Here is a 27,082-nt window from a genome sequence, read left to right on the forward strand (position 1 = left end):
TCATACACATACCACCTTAGACAGCATTGTACACTTACACAATCTCATACACATAACACCTTAGACAGCATTGTACACTTACACAATCTCATACACATAACACATTAGACAGTAATTTACACTTACACAATCTCATACACATAACACCTTAGACAGTAATGTACACTTACACAACCTCATACACATACCACCTTAGACAGCATTGTACACTTACACAATCTCATACACATAACACCTTAGACAGTAATGTACACTTACACAATCTCATACACATAACACCTTAGACAGTAATGTACACTTACACAACCTCATACACATAACACCTGAGACAGCAATGTACACTTACACAATCTCATACACATAACACCTTATAATAGACAGTAATGTACACTTACACAACCTCATACACATAACACCTGAGACAGTAATATACACTTACACAATCTCATACACATAACACATTAGACAGTAATGTACACTTACACAATCTCATACACATAACACCTTAGTCAGTAATGTACACTTACACAACCTCATACACATAACACCTTAGACAGCATTGTACACTTACACAATCTCATACACATAACACATTAGACAGTAATGTACACTTACACAATCTCATACACATACAACCTTAGACAGCATTGTACACTTACACAATCTCATACACATACCACCTTAGACAGTAATGTACACTTACACAATCTCATACACATAACACCTTAGACAGTAATGTACACTTACACAACCTCATACACATAACACCTTAGACAGTAATGTACACTTACACAATCTCATACACATACCACCTTAGACAGTAATATACACTTACACAATCTCATACACATAACACATTAGACAGTAATGTACACTTACACAATCTCATACACATAACACCTTAGACAGTAATGTACACTTACACAATCTCATACACATACCACCTTAGACAGTAATATACACTTACTGTCTTGGAGTACATGGTTGTGGATCTTTGATGTCCTTGGATCTTGTCTTAGAGTACATGGTTGTGGACCATTGATGTCCTTGAGCCCTGTCTTGGAGTACATGGTTCGGGACCAGAAGTATCATTAGACCCTGTCTTGGAGTATGTGGTTGTGAACCTTTGTCCCTGCCTTTGAGCACATGGTTGTGGACAATTGTTGTCCTTCAATACCTGCCTTATAATGAATTATGTACAAAAGAACTAGTTTAATCATGGATATTAAAAGGCCAAATCTTCCTATTGTTGAATTGATAACACTAATGTTTTAGGTAACAAAGTACCATTTTTGGGTGTGTATATTTCTGTCACAGATTTGACCTACTAGAGGTATATGCCAAAGGTATTTCCTTGGTGTTACTGCTGTCATGATGTATATCAGAGGTATAATGGTGGGCGGGTTGATTCCCTGATCAGATTTGAAAGGTACAGGACACCTGCCTGACCACATGGGTTTTCTATCAGTACTCCGATTCCTTCTACATAGACAGGTCACCGCCCCTACACATCTTCATTCAAACCAACAAAATGATTGATATAAGTTGTATATAACTTCTTTCATAATTGTTTTAAAATACAACTGTATATAAAGTTTTTATTGTAATCAATGTTATATCTAATCTAATCAATGTTATGTCTATTTTCTATTTGTAGAGGTAACACAGACAACATCCCCTGACACACCATGTATAACGGTATAGGTCTGGATACTGCCCGAGGTAGCGGAACCAATGGGTATGTCCAGCGCAATTTGTCCTTTGTTCGCAAACACAAAGATCGAGTGGACTACAAGTCGGAGGAAGAACTGAAGAAGCTTGATCAGGCCCTACAAAAACCCCCTAATAAAGAGATCCTTGATCATGAAAGGAAGCGTAAGGTGGAGTTAAAGTGTATGGAGATGCAAGAACTGATGGAGGAACAAGGGTACGTAATTATCTCCCTTACCACTTCTCAAATCAGTGGAAACTATTAACAATCCAACAATACTTAACCTGCTGTGTGTAAGATTAATAGAATCTAACATGGGTCTGTGGACAGGGATATCTCAATCCGAGTGTAAGAGTTTGGCCAGTCACCACGAGGCTTGCCGAGTACTGGGCAGCCAAACTCTTACACAAGGGTTTATATATCCTTGTTCACAGAACAGACCTATGTTTGATTATTTTTCTCACATACTTGCTAGCGAAAGTAAGGTTTTCATCACGCCATATCTACAATCCTCTTTGGAATGTGTGTCAAAATTGATGACATCATCATTTACGACCTGGTTACTCAACGTAAAATGAAGCAGCATCATATAGTGCATGACAGCTGTCTTCTGATGTAAGGTAATCACTATGACAACTGGTGTCCCATCAGATGATGTACGGTAATCAATGTCACAACTGGTTTCCCATCAGATGATGTATGTAAAGTAATCACTATGACAACTGGTGTCCCATCAGATGATGTAAAGTAATCACTATGACAACTGGTGTCCCATCAGATGATGTAAGGTAATCACTATGACAACTGGTTTCCCATCAGATGATGTACGGTAATCACTATGACAACTGGTGTCCCATCAGATGACGTAAGGTAATCACTATGACAACTGGTTTCCCATCAGATGATGTACGGTAATCATTATGACAACTGGTGTCCCATCAGATGATGTACGGTAATCACTATGACAACTGGTGTCCCATCAGATGATGTAAGGTAATCACTATCACAACTGGTGTCCCATCAGATGATGTACGGTAATCACTATGACAACTGGTGTCCCATCAGATGATGTAAAGTAATCACTATGACAACTGGTGTCCCATCAGATGATGTAAGGTAATCACTATGACAACTGGTTTCCCATCAGATGATGTACGGTAATCACTATGACAACTGGTGTCCCATCAGATGACGTAAGGTAATCACTATGACAACTGGTTTCCCATCAGATGATGTACGGTAATCATTATGACAACTGGTGTCCCATCAGATGATGTACGGTAATCACTATGACAACTGGTGTCCCATCAGATGATGTAAGGTAATCACTATCACAACTGGTGTCCCATCAGATGATGTACGGTAATCACTATGACAACTGGTGTCCCATCAGATGATGTACGGTAATCACTATGACAACTGGTGTCCCATCAGATGATGTAAGGTAATCACTATGACACCTAGTGTCCCATCAGATGACGTAAGGTAATCACTATGACAACTGGTTTCCCATCAGATGATGTAAGGTAATCACTATGACAACTGGTGTCCCATCAGATGATGTACGGTAATCACTATCACAACTGGTGTCCCATCAGATGATGTACGGTAATCACTATCACAACTGGTTTCCCATCAGATGATGTAAGGTAATCACTATGACAACTGGTTTCCCATCAGATGATGTAAGGTAATCACTATCACAACTGGTTTCCCATCAGATGATGTAAGGTAATCACTATGACAACTGGTTTCCCATCAGATGATGTACGGTAATCACTATCACAACTGGTGTCCCATCAGATGATGTAAGGTAATCACTATGACAACTGGTGTCCCATCAGATGATGTAAGGTAATCACTATGACACCTAGTGTCCCATCAGATGATGTAAGGTAATCACTATGACAACTGGTTTACCATCAGATGATGTAAGGTAATCACTATGACAACTGGTTTCCCATCAGATGATGTAAGGTAATCACTATCACAACTGGTTTCCCATCAGATGATGTAAGGTAATCACTATCACAACTGGTTTCCCATCAGATGATGTACGGTATAATCACTATGACAACTGGTTTCCCATCAGATGATGTACGGTAATCACTATCACAACTGGTGTCCCATCAGATGATGTAAGGTAATCACTATGACAACTGGTGTCCCATCAGATGATGTACGGTAATCACTATGACAACTGGTGTCCCATCAGATGATGTAAGGTAATCACTATGACACCTAGTGTCCCATCAGATGACGTAAGGTAATCACTATGACAACTGGTTTCCCATCAGATGATGTAAGGTAATCACTATGACAACTGGTGTCCCATCAGATGATGTACGGTAATCACTATCACAACTGGTGTCCCATCAGATGATGTACGGTAATCACTATCACAACTGGTTTCCCATCAGATGATGTAAGGTAATCACTATGACAACTGGTTTCCCATCAGATGATGTAAGGTAATCACTATCACAACTGGTTTCCCATCAGATGATGTAAGGTAATCACTATGACAACTGGTTTCCCATCAGATGATGTACGGTAATCACTATCACAACTGGTGTCCCATCAGATGATGTACGGTAATCACTATGACAACTGGTGTCCCATCAGATGATGTAAGGTAATCACTATGACACCTAGTGTCCCATCAGATGATGTAAGGTAATCACTATGACAACTGGTTTACCATCAGATGATGTAAGGTAATCACTATCACAACTGGTTTCCCATCAGATGATGTAAGGTAATCACTATGACAACTTGTTTCCCATCAGATGATGTACGGTATAATCACTATGACAACTGGTTTCCCATTAGATGATGTACGGTAATCACTATCACAACTGGTGTCCCATCAGATGATGTAAGGTAATCACTATGACAACTGGTGTCCCATCAGATGATGTAAGGTAATCATTATGACAACTGGTGTCCCATCAGATGATGTAAGGTAATCACTATCACAACTGGTGTCCCATCAGATGATGTAAGATAATCACTATGACAACTGGTGTCCCATCAGATGATGTACGGTATAATCGCTATCACAACTGGTTTCCCATCAGATGATGTACGGTAATCACTATGACAACTGGTTTCCCATCAGATGATGTAAGGTAATCATTATGACAACTGGTTTCCCATCAGATGATGTAAGGTAATCACTATGACAACTGGTTTCCCATCAGATGATGTAAGGTAATCATTATGACAACTGGTTTCCCATCAGATGATGTAAGGTAATCACTATCACAACTGGTGTCCCATCAGATGATGTACGGTAATCACTATCACAACTGGTTTCCCATCAGATGATGTAAGGTAATCACTATGACAACTGGTGTCCCATCAGATGATGTAAGGTAATCACTATGACAACTGGTTTCCCATCAGATGATGTAAGGTAATTATTATGACAACTGGTTTCCCATCAGATGATGTAAGGTAATCACTATGACAACTGGTTTCCCATCAGATGATGTAAGGTAATCACTATGACAACTGGTGTCCCATCAGATGATGTAAGGTAATCACTATGACAACTGGTGTCCCATCAGATGATGTAAGGTAATCACTATGACAACTGGTGTCCCATCAGATGATGTAAGGTAATCACTATGACAACTGGTGTCCCATCAGATGATGTAAGGTAATCACTATGACAACTGGTGTCCCATCAGATGATGTACGGTAATCACTATGACAACTGGTGTCCCATCAGATGATGTAAGGTAATCACTATCACAACTGGTGTCCCATCAGATGATGTGTGGCATTGGGTAATGGGTACACTTATATATAATTACATGAGTTAATGTGTCTTGTATCAAAATAGGTCACTCTAACCTTCATATTTACTTTAACCTTCATCAAATACATCATTTAGTCAGTTCTTTGCATTTGATTTGACTTCAGCTGTGGACTGTAAATTCTCATCAGTTGTGTCTCTTCATTTATATAGAATTCCTTTGTTATGGAATCAAATGCAAGAACTACAAGAAACACACCAAAACAATCTGCCCGATCAGCAAGAGTTATTAACACTAGTTATCTCCCTTGTTGGTACATCACCTTTGTTGGATTATAATGTCGGTTCGTGTTGCTAAGGAACCAGTAGAGAAGTTTAATTTGTAGAATTTAATGATGTTAACTTTGTAATCTTCTGTATTTCCTGGAGGAGGTAAGTGTAGGAGTTTATATTGGATTAATAGTTTAAATACAGACACGGAAATCTCCAATCTAACACTGTGACGGCGATGTTCTATATGACTCCTGGTCATCCTAACACTCTCTAGTAGTTTATCTCATTAATGCCTGGTACCAGTATTGTAACAATATCAATTTGTACTTTGTAAGACTGTAAATCAGAAGTATTTGAGAAATTACACATATAAGTTTTACAAGAGGATGTTTAGGTGAAAGATTTGTTTATGTAAAGCTGCCTTGCATTAGGAAACATTGATGCATGGATTGATTGGTCTGGGTTTTGTATAAAATTGGTTTAATTTGAGTCCGGTATAAGTTGATAAATCCTATAACATACAGTGTTATGTTGAGAGAGAAAACTGCTGTGCGTCACTTACTGTGGGCTATATGACGTAAGCACAGTGTCATGTGTTAGTGTTCCCATCAGTCTTTAGTGACCGCCGTGGAGAAAATTAAATTTTAAAGCCTTGTTTCATTTGCATGCAAAGTTTTTTTTCTTGTAATGCCAGCATTATCTGTTCAAGAATAATAGATTTCTGATTATTGTTCAAAAAGATGCTTTAATTGAAAAAGAAACAAGATCTGTATTTAGATTGTAAGCTAGCTGTTTCCGTAATTAAAGAACAAGTGATTGAGGATCTTTTTTCCAGTATATAAATTCTGCTCCACCAAACTCCAAATTTTATCAGGTGTCTTGACTTATGTTTTGAGTGCTGTAGTCTATATAGGCCCGGCACTTCTGTATCACCCTATCCTCAGCTCGGTGATTACTTATACCAGTGTCACCGTCAAATGATAAACATATTCAATCATTTATAGACAACAGTGTAACAATCACATGTTATTTAATTGAATATTCAAGAGACATCGATGGCAAATTAAACATATCCATCAAAATCATGCAAATTTTCTATGATATGTGGAGTATGATATCATATATGATTATGATATGACTGTTATGTTTTATAATAATTTTGCCTGCTTTAGCTGAATATTTTTAAATAGTTCTGCATTACGCACCATGTAATCTAAGATAACAATACCTACCATCAAGGGATACGGTTTAGATTTGATCATTTCCTCCAGCTACTGTTGATCAAGTGAGTATAGTGGTGATTGGTTTCGTATATAGTTAATTACAATATTGGCATGGGAACAAGAGAGAAAGCCAGATCCCTATTTCTGTGAAAGTTGTAAAATAAGCATTTATTTTAAAAAAGTAATCCAACATACTCTTAATCCAATTCTCATGGAACTTGATGTACAATTGTTTTGATATTCCTTTGAATTTCTGTGAGTAAATACCAGTTTCATGATATAGACAGTAAGAAATAAGTCCAAATTAAAAAAAAAAAATTTTGCTGGGTTTATTGCCCTGTCAACACAGTCCATGTAATTTTAAGGTGGGATCTCCCTGTAGTAGCTGGTAGCTACCTCACTTAACAACATATGGAAGATTTAAGTATCCAGATTAATTTGCAGTATGATGTCTTTTCCAAGGACCAAGACAGTCCATGAACATGATGGTCCTGACAAACCATATTGTGTATAGTTGTTTGGGGCTAATATCCATGGTTGTTCCTGTCAGTTAGTTTAGGGGTATTAAATTTCACGCAGTACTGACATGAAAGCATTTGCAGTTAGAATAAGTGAATTTGTATTAACAATACACAATATAAGAATATTCATGGGGTATTTATTTTAGCATTATGCTGTGCAAATAGCGAAAATAAATCCCTTGCAAATATTATAGCAGATATATAGTACTGTCCTGAATATTGATATAAGGGGTCAAATCACACACCTTATATATTCCCAAGTCAAGGTGAATTTGTTTTATGCTGTTAATTTTCTGACTGACCCATCTCACTCCTGAGATTATTTTGTGTAATAAACAGAAATTTGAAAAGATCATCACAAAATCAAGGAATCATGGATTTATTAGTGTTATCATTTATTAATACCATCAAAAGGCTATCTAGTATTTCCATTTTCTTTTTCACTTTGACCTACACTTTGAACTTTGACCTTCCGTGTCATCAAAGAAATAGTTTGTCCTTCATGAACCTGGTCGCTCCATTTCCTATAGTACTATTAGTCACTGGAGCTTTATATACCTGGGGCATGGTATACGTGTATGTCATATTACAAAAGTAGGTCATTTTCAGTCTATTTTCTCCTAACCTACATCTAAGAAAAAAAGTTAGTCAATTCTTGACAAATAATTTCACATTTTGTGCATGTTGGGGACTAAATTGCAGAATTGCATTGTTGCAAAATTTATTGTTTTTTTTTTTCCTGCGTCAATTATTTTACTTAAGTAGCAGCTATAGAGCTTCATTACCTGCAGTCAATCATTTAGTGACACAGTCGTTAACGGAGGATAACCTTTCAGAGCAAGGGTACGTCAAACTGACTTTTTAAGGTCATGGTATTGTCTATGACATCACTGATGATCAATTTCAAGACTTTTGGGGTCATGGGCATAATTGAACCTTGCTATTTGTTGTTGTTTAAATTTGCAAAGAAGAAACTTTATGACAGTATATATTGTCTTTGTATCCGTATGAATTTTATTAACCAATCAAATTCTGTGTTACATTCCAAATGAAGTAGAATATAGAATGTTGATGTAAAGCCTTGGACTAGTATCAGTGTCGTGTATATTACATTAACTACAAATGTCAGGGCCAAATAAAAAGGTCAGGTAATTTTAATGTATATATATCTTTCCTTAATCCTCCCGTAGGACACAGACATGGAAATAATGGAAACTACTCACCAACTGGTCATGTGTGTTAGATTTAATTACCATGTTGCAGAGACTGATGATGATGGCATTTCTTTCTATCTTTTATGGTATTAATGTAATTTATCCATTTCACTTGGCTTGTAAATGTAATGTTGAGTGTGTAGTACAGGCCTTGGGAAGAAAAGGTGACTGAACACAGACGAGGAGTTTGTCCATATAATCCTTTAGAATCATTTTAATTAGCTTATTGAATTACTGATAATTACTTACCTTGAATACTGTAATCAGTTAATGTATATTAATGTTTCTCTGTTTTTCTTCATCAACTCTCCTCTGTCCACACCCCCTCCCTCCCCTCCCTCCCACTCCCTCTCCCTCCCTCTCCCTCCCCTTCCCCCTCAATCTCACTCACACTTTAAATAAACCAAATGAAATGTCGCTGTGTTTCCTTATCCCTACACACTCCACACATACGCTCAATCTCACACTCAAGCTCACACTCCACACATATACTCAATCTCACACTCAATCTCACATTCCACATATACACTCAAACTCACACTTCACAAATTCACCCTCCACAATCTCAAAGTCACACTTCACACATACACTCAAAGTCACACTCCACACATACACACAAACTCACACTCCACACATACACTAAATCTCACACTCCACACATACACTCAAACTCACACTCCACACATACACACAAACTCACACTCCACACATACACACAAACTCACACTCCACATATACACTCAAACTCCCACTCCACACATACACACAATCTCACACTCTACAAACCCACACTCCACACATACACACAAACTCACACTCCACACATACACACAAACTCACACTCCACATATACACTCAAACTCCCACTCCACACATACACACAATCTCACACTCTACAAACCCACACTCCACACATACACACAAACTCACACTCCACACATACACACAATCTCACACTCTACAAACTCACACTCCACACATACACACAAACTCCCACTCCACACATACACACAAACCCACACTCCACACATACACACAAACTCACACTCCACACATACACACAATCTCACACTCTACAAACTCACACTCCACACATACACACAATCTCACACTCTACAAACTCACACTCCACACATACACACAAACTCACACTCCACACATACACACAAACTCACACTCCACACATACACACAAACTCACACTCCACACATACACTCAAACTCACACTCCACACATACACACAAACTCACACTCCACACATACACACAAACTCACACTCCACACATACACACAAACTCACACTCCATACTCATATTCCATCCCCTGTTTCTGAATATACTGACACAGGAAAGTTGAAAAAAATCTTCATTTCATTGAATAGAAAGTGTATTGGTAAAGCATTAAGGTCAATCTGCTTGTGCTCTCTGTTTTCATAGTCCTAAACTGACGTAACATAGAGGTAAAATGTTGGAGCTCTCCATTATTGATATCAATTATCACATATATATGTAACTTGGGTTTCTATAAACACAATTATGGAATGAATTTTTGTGTCGGCAGTCTGGCATAAACTTAATTGTTTGCCCGGACATTTCTCATATTTTTTTTACTGATCTCTTTGAAACTGTTGTTAATTAATATCATGATACATAGTGTGTTGCCCTGAAATGAATTTTGTTTGAATTATTTTTACAAAATTATTTTTAGCTCACCTGGCCCGAAGGCCCCTTGAGCAATATGCCATGTTGCGGCGTGTGTCGTCTTCAACAACATTTGCTTTAAATCGCTACTTGTTATAAAATGCTTATTTGATTTAAACCAAAATTTGGTCAGAAACATTCTTGGGGGAGGGGGAATAGATTTTGCATTAATGACGATTCCCACCCCAAAGGGGTCAAAGGGGCGGGGCCCAATAGGGGAAATAGAGGTAATTCCTTTAAATTCTGTAGTCTACAGATATCTAGCTACTAGTCATAAGTTATGAATGGATTTGAGCCAAATTTGGTCAGAAGCATCCTCAAGGTAAGGGGTACAGATTTTGCATAAATAGTGACACTGACACCTATAGGGCCAGAGGGGCTGGGCCCAATAGGGGAAATTGAGGTAAATCCTTTATATCCCTACTAGTCCTAAATGACTGAATGAATTTTGATGAAATTTAGACTAAAGCATTATTGAGCAATGGAGGTCTAATGTTGTATATATGGAGGTTATGTGTCACTTGGGGCTGGAGAGGGGGCCTAATATGGGAAATGTTGCAAAAAAGGAAGAAGAAAAAATTAACTTAAAACCATAGTTGGAAGATCTAGCAAAAAAGTCAGAAAAATAATTGTAATCTAACTTAAAAATATTCTTACCATGATTACTGAAATATCCAGGTGAGCGATGAAGGCCCTCTAGGCCACTTGCTTATTTCTAGAGCTTGAATCTTGTCTGGAGATCTACAGTTTTCTACCAATTTCCTTGAAACTTTATGATCAAGATATCCCGTAGTGTTTAATTAGTTGGAGACTAACTCCAGATTACTTGTAATCCTCAAACTGCTTGAAAATTAAACATTGGTTTGTAGAGAAAGGTGAGGGCAATAGCACACTCGTACAGTGTAAGGTGATAATGACTTCAATGCGAGATAGTATATAACATGAAGTGAAATTCAAGGGGCGTACAGTTTATTGTTCTGCCCCTCGGTACTATCGTGTATAACATAAACACTCTATCCAATGGTATTTGACGGGCATACAGTATATTCTTCTGCCTCATGGCAATACTTTTACAAGGTAAACTTATCTCAGACAAATTGATATGGTGTCCGAATCTTATTTGTGAACCACTACTACTGGTTAAGAAATATCTGTGTAGAGCATTGTAGTAAGTTAGAGTCTAGAAAGTCTACATATGTTATACTGAGGGGAGCTCTGGGTCTCCTACATATGTTATACTGAGGGGAGCTCCTACATATGTTATACTGAGGGGAGATATGGGTCTCCTACATATGTTATACTGAGGGGAGCTCTGGGTCTCCTACATATGTTATACTGAGGGGAGATATGGGTCTCCTACATATGTTATACTGAGGGGAGCTCTGGGTCTCCTAAATATGTTATACTGAGGGGAGCTCTGGGTCTCCTACATATGTTATACTGAGGGGAGCTCTAGGTCTCCTACATATGTTATACTGAGGGGAGATATGGGTCTCCTACATATGTTATACTGAGGGGAGCTCTGGGTCTCCTACATATGTTATACTGATGGGAGCTCTGGGTCTCCTATATATGTTATACTGAGGGGAGCTCCTACATATGTTATACTGAGGGGAGCTCTGGGTCTCCTACATATGTTATACTGAGGGGAGCTCTGGGTCTCCTACATATGTTATACTGAGGGGAGCTCTGGGTCTCCTACATATGTTATACTGAGGGGAGCACTGGGTCTCCTACATATGTTATACTGAGAGGAGCTCTGGGTCTCCTACATATGTTATACTGAGGGGAGCTCTGGGTCTCCTACATATGTTATACTGAGGGGAGCACTGGGTCTCCTACATATGTTATACTGAGAGGAGCTCTGGGTCTCCTACATATGTTATACTGAGGGGAGCTCTGGGTCTCCTACATATGTTATACTGAGGGGAGATATGGATCTCCTACATATGTTATACTGAGGGGAGCTCTGGGTCTCCTACATATGTTATACTGAGGGGAGCTCTGGGTCTCCTACATATGTTATACTGAGGGGAGCTCTGGGTCTCCTACATATGTTATACTGAGGGGAGCTCTGGGTCTCCTACATATGTTATACTGAGGGGAGCTCTGGGTCTCCTACATATGTTATACTGAGGGGAGCTCTGGGTCTCCTAGATATGTTATACTGAGGGGAGCTCTGGGTCTCCTACATATGTTATACTGAGGGGAGCTCTGGGTCTGCTACATATGTTATACTGAGGGGAGCTCTGGGTCTCCTACATATGTTATACTGAGGGGAGCTCTGGGTCTCCTAGATATGTTATACTGAGGGGAGCTCTGGGTCTCCTACATATGTTATACTGAGGGGAGCTCTGGGTCTCCTACATATGTTATACTGAGGGGAGCTCTGGGTCTCCTACATTTGTTATACTGAGGGGAGCTCTGGGTCTCCTACATATGTTATACTGAGGGGAGCTCTGGGTCTCCTACATATGTTATACTGAGGGGAGCTCTGGGTCTCCTACATTTGTTATACTGAGGGGAGCTCTGGGTCTCCTACATATGTTATACTGAGGGGAGCTCTGGGTCTCCTACATATGTTATACTGAGGGGAGATATGGGTCTCCTACATATGTTATACTGGCCGGGGGGAAATATGGGTCTCCTACATATGTTATACTGAGGGGTCAGCTCTGGGTCTCCTACATATGTTATACTGAGGGGAGCTCTGGGTCTCCTACATATGTTATACTGAGGGGAGCTCTGGGTCTCCTACATATGTTATACTGAGGGGAGCTCTGGGTCTCCTACATATGTTATACTGAGGGGAGCTCCTACATATGTTATACTGAGGGGAGCTCTGGGTCTCCTACATATGTTATACTGAGGGGAGCTCTGCGTCTCCTACATATGTTATACTGAGGGATCTCTGGGTCTCCTTTATTTCAAATGACCTACAAAGGTGTTTTAAGTTGCTTAACTTTGCAAGTGAAGCCATAACTGAGAAAATGGCTAAAGTGAAATGGGGGGACTACCATATGACCTATTATTCTGTGTTGATATAGACTGAAAAGTTGACTTACTAAGTAAAAGAATAACTTTGTACATGATTTCTATTAAAAATGTGTATTCCATTGATAGGTATATATAGAACATTCGAACTTCATTGTCTTTTCGCATTACCTCCTGTCGTTTATGAAGGAGTTACATAGCTTTTGATCACTGTAATGTATTCTCTGTGCCAGTGTTAGAGAAGTGTTGTATAAGGAAATGAGGAAATCCCATGCTTTATGTAAATAACTTGATGTGACATGTGTATCTGACCTCCTTTATGGAAATCCAAGTTACTTTCTATACATTATGCCTTTCCTTAAACACTGGTAGCAGGCTTGGCAAAACTTTCCTCAACATCTCAGATGTGATTGAACAGGAAGTTGATCATTAATCTGGCACCATGCAATACATTGCTGCATAAACAGGAAGTAGATCATTAATCAAGCTTACACCATGCAAGACGTTGCTGTGTATAAACAGGAAGTTGATAATTCTGACACCATGCAAGACTTTGCTCCTTAAACAGGAAGTTGATTCTTCTGACACCAAGACATCACTCTGTAAACAGGAAGTTGATACTTCTGACACCAAGACATCACTCTGTAAACAGGAAGTTGATCATTCTATACACCAAGACATCACTCTGTAAACAGGAAGTTGATACTTCTGACACCAAGACATCACTCTGTAAACAGGAAGTTGATCATTCTATACACCAAGACTTCCTCCATCAGGAAAATTGATAGATATTAATACCAAGACTTCCCATGATCAACTGGAAGCATCATGAAGAACCGATGTTTCATTTGGTTTGGTTTGGTTTATTTTGTTTAACGTCCTATTAACAGCTAAGGTCATTTAAGGATGGCCTCTCGTGCATGCGACATGCATGCGTGTGGTGAGTGCGTATGTGTGTTTTGGGAGGCTGCGGTATGTTCGTGTTAAGTCTCCTTGTGATAGGCCGGAACTTTTGCCGATTTATAGTGCTACCTCACTGAAACATACTGCCGAAGACACCCAGCAGGACACCCCACCCGGTCACATTATACTGACAACGGGCGAACCAGTCGTTCCACTCCTTGTATGCTGAACGCTAAGCCGTAGCAGCAACTACCATTTTTAAAGACTCTGGTATGTCTCGGCCAGGGGACAGAACCCAAAGCCTTCCTCACAGGGGCGAACGCTCAACTTAAGGCCAAAAGTGAGGCAGTATCAAGGGAGACGTTAGGAAAAGAAAGTTGTTCAGAAAGAATAGAAAAGATAAGATCCCAAATTTAGTCGCCTCTTACGATCATGCAATGGGGGCAGCAGGTACAATTCTTACGCCCTACTAATGTCATCAGTAGGCTCAGAACAAATGTCCTCTGTAGTCTCAGAACTAATGTCTTCTGTAGGCTCAGAACTAATGTCTTCTGTAGTCTCAGAACTAATGTCTTCTGTAGGCTCAGAACTAATGTATTCTGTAGGCTCAGAACTAATGTCTTCAGTAGGCTCAGAACTAATGTCTTCTGTAGTCTCAGAACTAATGTCTTCTGTAGTCTCAGAACTAATGTCTTCTGTAGGCTCAGAACTAATGTCTTCTGTAGTCTCAGAACTGATGTCATCAGTAGGCTCAGAACTGATGTCTTCTGTAGGCTTAGAACTAATGTCTTCTGTAGTCACAGAACTAATGTCATCAGTAGGCTCAGAACTAATGTCTTCTGTAGTCTCAGAACTAATGTCATCAGTAGGCTCAGAACTAATGTCTTTGTAGTCTCAGAACTAATGTCATCAGTAGTCTCAGAACTAATGTCTTTGGTAGTCTCAGAACTAATGTCTTCTGTAGGCTCAGAACTAATGTCTTCTGTAGGCTCAGAACTAATGTATTCTGTAGGCTCAGAACTAATGTCTTCTGTAGGCTCAGAACTAATGTCTTCTGTAGGCACAGAACTAATGTCATCAGTAGGCTTAGAACTAATGTCTTCGGTAGTCTTAGAACTAATGTATTCTGTAGGCTCAGAACTAATGTATTCTGTAGGCTCAGAGCTAATGTCTTCTGTAGGCTCAGAACTAATGTCTTCAGTAGTCTTAGAACTAATGTATTCTGTAGGCTCAGAACTAATGTATTCTGTAGGCTCAGAGCTAATGTCTTCTGTAGGCTCAGAACTAATGTCTTCTGTAGGCTCAGAACTGATGTCATCAGTCGGCTCACAACTAATGTCTTCAGCCTCAGAACATAATGGTACAGAGTCTGAGTGATTTAAATCTTTGAAAAAGAAACTACTGGAAGGTGTTCAAGTGTCGCAATCATAAAAGATGTTTACATTAAAACATAAAATTATTGTGACAACTTATATATACATGTACATCTTATGATTGTACGTGTTTCTCGTTAAATTTTTTTGGTGCAACTAAAGCTCATTGTTCGGTAAAGATTTTAACATGTTCCATGTGAAAAGGTTATAAAAAAATTCGGTTATTGCTATGTAAAGGATTCTCGTTTAAATGCAATATTTTATAAAGAATTGTCACTTCATCTTTTTACATAGTTAAAGACATTAATTATATACTTTTTTGTAAATAATAAAGTGAAGATTTTGTTACTTCTTACTTAAAAGTCAGAAATGATTGAATTGTGCTATTCTAAGAGTACGATCATTGAACTATCAAACATAGAATGAGAAGTACTTTTCCTCTCTGGCCACATTAAACAAAGTAATGTGGTAAAGACATTGTGCTATCGTAATTCTCTGGATGCTACTAGGCAGTTTGTTTATTCTCTATGTTCAGAATATTTCTGAATATTGACTATAAATTAAAGTTTTAAGTACAGTTGAAATGCCAAGACAGAAAAAAACCCAGTTCCCTGTATGAGTCAGACTAGATATCAATGTTTTTCATTTATCTGAAAATCTAAACTTGGTGGAAATTTCAGTGATTCGTTTAACCACTGGTATTTGTTAATCAGATAGTGCATAAGATGACATGACGATAATATTGAGAAGGAAGCGATAATGTGACTAAGTGTAGGTCCCTAGGGTAGTGTAAACATTGGTCATAACCAGAGATTAGGGGAATCTCCTGTCACACATAATTACTCTGTCCTCACTGTACCTCCGTAAACTTTCACCAAATTTCTCCAGATTCTTGTCTCAGTGTAAAAATTAAATTACAATGTCAGTGACCCAACTGCCATTAAATTATCTAACAATCACTTACAGGATCATGTCAATGACCCAACTGTCATTAAATTATCTATCGATCACTTACAGGATCATGACAGTGACCCAACTGTTATTAAATTATCTAACGGATCACTGAAGTCACAGGATCATGTCAATGACCCATGGCCATTACTGTCATTAAATTATCTAACGATCACTTACAGGATCATGTCAATGACCCAACTGTCATTAAATTATCTATCGATCACTTACAGGATCATGTCAATGACCCAACTGTTATTAAATTATCTAACGATCACTTACAGGATCATGTCAATGACCCAACTGTCATTAAATTATCTAACGATCACTTACAGGATCATGTCAATGACCCAACTGTCATTAAATTATCTATCGATCACTTACAGGATCATGTCAATGACCCAACTGTTATTAAATTATCTAACGGATCACTGAAGTCACAGGATCATGTCAATGACCCATGGCCATTACTGTCATTAAATTATCTAACGATCACTTACAGGATCATGTCAATGACCCAACTGTCATTAAATTATCTATCGATCACTTACAGGATCATGACAGTGACCCAACTGTTATTAAATTATCTAACGGATCACTGAAGTCACAGGATCATGTCAATGACCCATGGCCATTACTGTCATTAAATTATCTAACGATCACTTACAGGATCATGTCAGTGACCCAACTGTCATTGAATTATCTAACGATCACATACAGGATCATGTCAGTGACCCAACTGTCATTGAATTATCTAACGATCACATACAGGATCATGTCAGTGACCCAACTGTCATTAAATTATCTAACGATCACATACAGGATCATGTCAGTGACCCAACTGTCATTGAATTATCTAACGATCACTTACAGGATCATGTCAATGACCCAACTGTCATTAAATTATCTAACGATCACATACAGGATCATGTCAATGACCCAACTGTCATTGAATTATCTAACGATCACATACAGGATCATGTCAATGACCCAACTGTCATTGAATTATCTAACGATCACTGAAGGTACAGGATCATGTCTGTCTAATTCCTCATCACCTTTATATTAAAAGTGAGATAATAAAGTTTTCATAACATTTCTTATGTCTGTGAAATTTTCCTGTTTCTATTATTTGTCAACCTTTTAACATCTCTAGACTTTCTAGTCTAGACAGTAATATGTTCCTAGAACATATACCAGACATATTACCTTTCAACCCTTCCAAATTCTTATTTGTTCATGTGAATAAATGGCTTTGTTGCACTCTGCTTGGACAGAAAGTTCATTTCCCCACAGATTTCGACTGTCCAACTTTCTGTAAGTGATTTTGCATGGTTCAGGACATGACATATCTCAATATATGATTTTGCAAAATAAAAATTGAAAAGGAAGTTGGTGTGAAATTATATCCCATCCTTTATAGCAGAGTGGGAGATTGGAGTTATAAGAAACTCTGGTCTACCTTATTTCTATCAGATTTTTTTCTATATCTTGACAAGTAAAACATTCTTGGAAATTGAGCTTGTTTCCAAAGGGCAGTAACTCCCTGCCCACTGCTGGTGTAATTGTCTCCCTTTGATAATGCCAGTAAATCTTGGCCATTACAATGTTTGTCACTGCTGATCATCAAATAAGGGAGATAATTAAGTTTGTATGGTAATCAGGAGATCCTTGGTCTGATGTAGCAGCGACAGTGTCGGTCATTAATCTCACATCTCTGTAGTGATATACATGTCAGCCCACAGGAAACATCCACACTATTCAAATTGACGTAGTTTAAAGCCCAATTAAGTTTCCACAAAGGCGATAGGTTGTGACACTCTTGACTTTCTGGTGTAGTGATCCTGATATAAGGATAAGTTACTACTGGCAGCTCTCCCAGACCACCACGACCATGACATGAAAGCTAGCTTCATAAATCTTCCATATCACACGATTTGGGATGTTGTTATATAGTGTAGCTTCCTATTACCATAGCTTCCCCAGTTTAGATATAACAAGAATTTATGAAGAAAACTCAGGTTTGTTCGTTGTAAAAAATTCAAGAATAACGCCCTGTCAGTTGTTGGTAACCAGACTAAGAACTGGCATGGCCATAGACATTTTTCTGCAGTGTCAGTGACACTATCACTTACATCATTGCATAAACAATTGTAATCCCGATTCTTTTAGCTAGCCATATCTATTGGCTGTCTCGCCGGTCATTAAGTCACTTCACCTAAGTGTTGCTCAGCTTTGTTATGATATAGACTCATACAGAATATGACATGCAGTGTGTCAATATGATTTTATTTTAACAGCACTAGACAGATTAATGGGAGTATATTAGATAAAGGATTGAAGCATGAACCTGTGTGTGTTTATTTCTACCTGGTTACAGATCAGTCTATTATGTAAATTAGAATAATTTAATGTCAGCAAGTGTCATGCATTTTGTTTAAAAGTTGTTTACCGTCATAGTTTCTAAGAAATCATTAACACTTCCCATTGCACATGGATCCTCAGAGAATTAAGACAGAACAAATTATCCAATATTTATGTACACTGAATTTTTCATAGAATTTTTTGGTTTTGCATTTTGTCTGTCTATATCCTCCTTTTGGTTCTGCCCTTCCACACTTTATTTTGTCTATCCTCCTGTCAGTGCGGCCTTTGATCTGTCCTTCCACACTTTATTTTGTCTATCCTCCTATCAGTGCGGCCTTTGATCTGTCATTCTACACTTTATTTTGTCTGTCTATCCTACTGTCAGTGCGGTCTTTGATCTGTCCTTCCACACTTTATTTTGTCTATCCTCCTGTCAGTGCGGCCTTTGAATCTGTCCTTCCACACTTTGTTTTGTCTGTCTATCCTCCTGTCAGTGCGGCCTTTGATCTGTCATTCTACACTTTATTTTGTCTGTCTATCCTACTGTCAGTGCGGTCTTTGATCTGTCCTTCCACACTTTATTTTGTCTATCCTCCTGTCTGGGGGGCTGATTCACTTAATTAATCGTCTTGTTTTTAGCTCACCTTGTCTGAAGGGCAAAGTGAGCTTATGCCACCTGGCATCAACTTTTTCCATTTAAATACTTCCTCTTATTAACCAAGAGTCCTAGAGTCATGACATTTGACGAGGCCTGACACAGTTTGCAAAAAGAATTGACTTTAATTGACACATATTCAAGTTCATGGGTCAAATTTGTTTTAAACTTTTTAACAACATCTTCATACCACCTGATGTGTACTGTACTTCTTTTTACAAACCAAAAGGCTAAAGGAATAATTAATTAATTTCTTTGTTATCATTTATTGCTTATTTTCGACTATGTTATCAAGCACTTGTTCTGCATACAACCGATGATAGTCGGGTATTTTGTCTCCGTATACAAACGGACACGGATACGTCGAACCATCGGATAAGTCAAATATTTTGCTTGGTCCTGTCGACTTCGACTTATCCGAGTTTTACTGTATGAGTTCTTTTGATTAACTGAAATGAAGAGAAAAGATTACCAAGTGAGTGATCCAAGCCCATTGGGCCTCTTGTTTTAATTTCAGACATATTTTCCTCTGCTCTTTTGGCCCAACCCTATACATGTTGATAAAGTTTAGTTGCACTGCATTTCACAGACGTCTTTTGTTGCTCACCTTTCTGATTGGGTCGGGTTTACAGTTCTGGTCTCAGTAAATAGCTGGACAGAATGTACATCATTGCATGATTCATTTGGATTTTATGAAATCCAGAAGCATTTAAAGTAAATCAATTGTTGCATCATTTCTGAGAGATGAATTTGGCTTTCTGTCCGAGATAGACATGACACGCTGCAGGAGGGTCTACACAGGCGCTTAAATCAGAGACAGTAGGATTCCAAACATTTCTCTCTGTTTAAGATGTTTAATGTCATATTGATTCTAAATCAAATTTTGGTTTATTTCTTCTCATAGAGTCTTGGTATTTCTGGTAACAAGAACTGTACCTTCTGGTTGAGGTATATTAAATCTGAACTGATCATTTACAACCATTCCAGAATGTACATCTTCAAAATGGAAGAAATGGTGACTGGTATCAAACAGTATTGCTATATATCTTGATATGTAATAACAATGAAAAAACAGGCCAGATTAAACTAAAATTCATGACTATGCTAATTAATTAAAAATTGCTTATCAATATACTGCCCATCTGTCTCGCAAAAAAAAAAACCCATTCATATATTATCACTTCTTCATTGAATACAAACTTTTTTAGTATTTTTAAATTTAGGTTATATATATAATCATAAACTTTATTACCAATAACTAATATTTATACTTGCATTGTATTGTCTCAAGATGACACATACTAACCAAATCCAGTAATATGATTATCAATTTTACCCCTGGATGATAAGGCTTGTATGAATACCAGAAAATGTAAGTTGAGTGATGAATACCTTGTTTCACAGTTATTGTAAAAGATTTAAATTCATATGTACCGTATTTGACCTAATAAGGGTGCCTGCCCTAATAAGGGTTCCTGCCCAATATTTTCACCACATTTTGTTTATTCCTACAGAGGACATGTCAGTGCAAAGAGCACCCGAAACTAAACATACATACTACTAATAACTTACCATCTTTATTTGAAGATAAAGTAAAAGACTTCATTCTTGTTGAAAAATAACTTTTGTTCAGAACAGAAAGCTAGTAAAAGACATTGTAAATCAATTATTCGGTCAAAGAAAACAATGTCTGATATGATCTGGGAAATCACCTGTGTCTGTAAATAGAACACAAAAGAGTTCCATTTGAACATAAATGATGGAACACGCGTGCTCTGGTCTAAAGATCAGCTGGCATGGTTTACAAGTTTACAGGAATATTCAAGTGATGTTTAAGCTTAATATATGATAATGAATAGATATCTTTTATGACTGAATATTTTACCGTTTCCACAGCCTTGGGTATTCTGCTATAAGGTATAGTCTGTTTCATAAAACTTCAGAATAACTAATCTTAATAATGGCGCCCCCATTGTCAATTACCCGCTCCCTTATTAGGTCAAATACGGTATGTAGAAGTCTATATCTGTGTATGTGGCTAAAAATCATCAGCACTTCAAAAATGAATTTAAATATACTTCATTTAAAAATCTAATATAGTACAATAGAGTGTATTCGTTACTTAAGAGTGATGCTGCGAGATGCTCATGCAGTGTTATCTTAGAATATGCAGTTATAATAAACTTTAATGCATGTAATATCCAAATGTTTAAAACAAAAAACAAAATTAAAAGAAAGAAAAATGTGAAAAAAATATGTACCAGGTATATACTCTATGACTTTTGGTAGTACCTTATTGTATCTATATGAACTTATATATACTCGATGACTTTTCGTTGTACCTTTTTATATCTATAGAAATGTATATACTCTGACTTTTGGAAGAACCTTCTATCTATATACAAAATGTAGTTGTATATATACTTAATGACTTTTGGTAGGTACCCAGCTGAGGAGATTGAGAGCAAGGTGTCCATGTTCAGAACTATGCTGATCAACAAAGAAGGGGTATCAGAATCAACAGTGGAGAAAGACGAGTTTGGACGACCAATGTAAGCTTTTCTAATTTATTCAAATGTTGACAGTCACATATCTATGTAAAACAGTCACTCTATGGACTTGGAACTTTGTCTAACTGGGGAGTGTTCTGACAGTTTTTCTAGTGAGATGGTGTGAACATGTTGTGTCATGGAATATCAACTTCTTGAACTTGTTTAATCAATTCCATATGACATACATAGTTACTCAATATGTAAGATCCTGCAAATATATCAAAGGCTTAAAAAGTGTTTCATTAAGCTCACCTGTCTGAAGGGCAACTTTTCAGTTAAACAACTTCTTCACAATCACCAAGTTCTAAGAGGCCTAGAGACACTTTGGGACTGTAGCATGCTGGGGTGAAGGGCTACCAAGATTGTTCAAATGTATGACATTGACCTACTTTCAAGGTCACAGGGGGGAAATATGTTAAAATATTTTTAAACAATGATTTCTTGATGACCAAGAGACACTGAGAAGTGATATTGGGTCTGTGTTAAGTAAGACATTTTTATTGTTATATCAATAATATTTAGATACTGTTGTAGATTTCTTGCATGGCCATAACATTTAAAGGATAATTTCTTAGGATATTGATTAAATCAGTGACATTTGAATGGACGTTAAAGTGGAACACTTTAACTGTCGTCCAACCCATGTCAGTTTTCTACATTAGGATATTTATTGTACCTTTAACTGTCGTCCAACCCATGTCAGTTTTCTACATTAGGAGATTTATTGTACCTTTAACTGTCGTCCAACTCCATGTCAGATTTTCTACATTTAAATTTTATCTCTTCTGTGCCTAATTTTAAAGTACAACATTGAAATCGAATCCTAATTTGATTGGAAGCACTTGTGGCAGTGACATTTTAAATTTGTTTTGAATATTTTTTTTCAAGTTGCATAATTTTGGGAAATTGACATAAAACTCAACTGTTCTCATATTTGACAATTTTGCTAATGATTTTATGTACCACACTAAAATTCTATCTCCATATAAACTATGGGAGATTATAGCCCTGAGGGATTTCAGCAATGCTGAAATAGTTTTATACCAATGACAACATTTTTACTGTTAAAACTGGTTTGCATGCTTACAAAACATTTCACTTATAAAATATTTAGAAAGCTGTCAGTTCAAATATTCTTCCTTTCACTTTTGGATGAATTTTTGTCTCCTAGTGTTTTAGTGAGTGTCAGGCTAGATGTACTGTTTTAAAATAAGTATCATATGCATTAGATGACTGTATATCAGAAATTGTTTTCTCTCAGTGTTGTAGAAAAAATCTGGATTTCTTAGATAATCTGATCAAGTAAATAGAGATAGTTAAATAAAAAAAATCTTATGTATAAGCCTTAGAATTAAAAAGAAAACGAAAACGGTAGACATTCAAAGAAAAACTGAAAATGGAGCAACAGCTTAGTATATAAAATAAATGTGAGATGTGTACTGATCAACCCTGAGGCTTATAACCAGACACAACGAGACGCTGCGACTATAAGACACCAGCCTAGTGACTTATATCCTGACACAACGAGACGCTGCGACTATAAGACACCAACCTAGTGACTTATATCCTGACACAACGAGACAGTGACTATAAGACACCAACCTAGTGACTTATATCCTGACACAACAAGACAGTGACTATAAGACACCAACCTAGTGACTTATATCCTGACACAATGAGACAGCGACTATAAGACACCAACCTAGTGACTTATATCCTGACACAACGAGACAGTGACTATAAGACACCAACCTAGTGACTTATATCCTGACACAACAACGAGACAGTGACTATAAGACACCAACCTAGTGACTTATATCCTGACACAACAAGACAGTGACTATAAGACACCAACCTAGTGACTTATATCCTGACACAACAAGACAGTGACTATAAGACACCAACCTAGTGACTTATATCCTGACACAACAAGACAGTGACTATAAGACACCAACCTAGTGACTTATATCCTGACACAACGAGACAGTGACTATAAGACACCAACCTAGTGACTTATATCCTGACACAACAAGACAGTGACTATAAGACACCAACCTAGTGACTTATATCCTGACACAACAAGACAGCGACTATAAGACACCAACCTAGTGACTTATATCCTGACACAACAAGACAGTGACTATAAGACACCAACCTAGTGACTTATATCCTGACACAACAAGACAGTGACTATAAGACACCAACCTAGTGACTTATATCCTGACACAACAAGACAGTGACTATAAGACACCAACCTAGTGACTTATATCCTGACACAACGAGACAGTGACTATAAGACACCAACCTAGTGACTTATATCCTGACACAACAAGACAGTGACTATAAGACACCAACCTAGTGACTTATATCCTGACACAACAAGACAGCGACTATAAGACACCAACCTAGTGACTTATATCCTGACACAACGAGACAGTGACTATAAGACACCAACCTAGTGACTTATATCCTGACACAACGAGACAGTGACTATAAGACACCAACCTAGTGACTTATATCCTGACACAACGGGACAGTGACTATAAGACACCAACCTAGTGACTTATATCCTGATACAACGAGACAGTGACTATAAGACACCAACCTAGTGACTTATATCCTGACACAACAAGACAGTGACTATAAGACACCAACCTAGTGACTTATATCCTGACACAACAACAAGACAGTGACTATAAGACAACAACCTAGTGACTTATATCCTGACACAACAAGACAGCGACTATAAGACACCAACCTAGTGACTTATATCCTGACACAACAAGACAGTGACTATAAGACACCAACCTAGTGACTTATATCCTGACACAACAACGAGACAGTGACTATAAGACACCAACCTAGTGACTTATATCCTGACACAACGAGACAGTGACTATAAGACACCAACCTAGTGACTTATATCCTGACACAACAAGACGCTGTGACTATAAGACACCAACCTAGTGACTTATATCCTGACACAACAAGACGCTGCGACTATAAGATACAGGAACCATGTTGACTGCCAGTAATGTCACAGAGACACCTGATTTAGAGACATTTGACAGGTTTTGTTTGGAGACATGTTTCTTAGTTGTGGCACTAATTCTAACAATCCACTGATACAACAAAATGTAACACAAATGAACCACATAATCATAATGGTGTATACTGTATGATAGTCAGTAAACAACATGTTTATTTTTATATAAATTTGTGGATTTCCTCCCGTCAAATCCTCATTAAACTGGGACCACCGTTCTGACCAGACTTGGCTAGAAATTACCATATACTTACACTGAAGAACAAACAGCACTGCTCCCTATACACAAATGACACGACATTGTAATGGAAACGACCTTGACGATCATATGGATGCAGATCACGAACTAATCTGAGGATAAATACAGGAGAGTTCTTTGTTTTAAGTCAGATTGGGATGATTTGTGGCGAACACAGAGGCTTTGTAAAGAGTTAGGAGACTTTTATATGTGTGATGCTGCTATAGGGGACATTCCTGAGGCACCCATCACAATCAATTATTAGGCCAAAGGCACTATTCTCTTTGTTTAATATCAATTGGTAATGATGTTATATGTAAAAAGCATCAAGATCATTCTACAACATTGAACGTTTATCTTCCTTGTGTTGTTTTTGATTTCATTTCTATTCCTCCATTAATGTGATTTATTTGAAATGATTTTCTAGTTATATTGTCAAGGCCACAGAATAATTTTATAGAGCTTAATATTGGGCTCAGTAAATTTTCTTACATCAAATTTTACTATTGTAATTACATGTTGAATGAATAGGCATTAAACAGGTTGACATTCAGGTGACAAGTTAAATTGGCACATTTATGAGTAATAATAAGAGTTTGACAGGAATTAAAACATAATCTTTGAAGATTTAAATTTTAGAATGGGTAACAACATTTCATTGATTTAAGTATGTATGATATCATTGGAATGGAATCAGTTTATGTCCCAAGTTATATTTGAAAAAAAAAATGATTTACAAGTTTAAAAGGTGGAAATACCATGCAAAACTTTCATTTTTGAAATGTTAAGTTTTTCTGTGCTAACATTTAATTGCTAGCACCAACACAAAAGCCCTTAAAACATGGACATAACTAGAGAGGCTTCCTTTAATTGACAAAACTAGAAAGGTTTCCTGACAATGGACAAAACTAGAGAGGTTTCCTAACGATGGAAAAAAAACTAGACGAGTTTCCTTACGATGGACAAAACTAAAGAGGTTTTCTTATGATGGACAAATTAAACTTAAGAGGTTACCTGATGATGGACAAAACAGAGGTTACCTGATGATGGACAAAACTAGAGAGGTTTTCTTACGATGGACAAAACTAGAGAGGTTTCCTTACGATGGACAAAACAAAAGAGGCTTCCTGATGATGGACAAAACTAGAAAGGTTTCCTGACGATGGAAAAAAACTAGACAAGTTTCCTTACGATGGACAAAACTAAAGAGGTTTCCTTACGATGGACAATACTAGACAAGTTTCCTTACGATGGACAAAACTAAAGAGGTTTTGTTACGATGGACAAAACTAGAGAGGTTTCCTTATGATGGACAAAGCTAGAGAGGTTTCCTTACGATGGACAAATTATACTTATAAGGTTTTCTGATGATGGACAAAACTAGAGAGGCTTCTTGATGATGGACAAATTAAACTAAAGCGGTTTCCTGATGATGGACTAAACGAGAGAAGTTTCCTTACAATGGACAAAACTAGAGAGGCTTCCTGATGATGGACAAATTAAACTAAAGAGGTTTCCTGATGATGGACAAAACTAGAGGTTTCCTTTGATGGACAAAACTAGAGAGGCTTCCTTACGATGGGCAAAACTAAAGAGGT

The 27,082-nt window shown here is 37.5% G+C and overlaps 1 protein-coding gene across 2 annotated transcripts in view; it reads left to right on the plus strand.

Annotated features, from left to right (window-relative positions):
* LOC117333495 (serine/arginine repetitive matrix protein 2-like) overlaps positions 1 to 27,082 on the plus strand; it is a 266,971-nt gene that overhangs the window by 11,123 nt on the left and 228,766 nt on the right. For both annotated transcript variants that reach the window (XM_033892810.1, XM_033892811.1), the window contains exons 2-3: positions 1,658 to 1,927; positions 22,090 to 22,200. In XM_033892810.1, coding sequence (XP_033748701.1) covers positions 1,689 to 1,927; positions 22,090 to 22,200 — 350 coding nt within the window. In that variant the 5' untranslated portion in view covers positions 1,658 to 1,688. The remainder of the gene's footprint in view (positions 1 to 1,657; positions 1,928 to 22,089; positions 22,201 to 27,082) is intronic.

This window comes from Pecten maximus, chromosome 8 (assembly GCF_902652985.1).
Source record: "Pecten maximus chromosome 8, xPecMax1.1, whole genome shotgun sequence".
Lineage (NCBI taxonomy): Eukaryota > Metazoa > Mollusca > Bivalvia > Pectinida > Pectinidae > Pecten > Pecten maximus.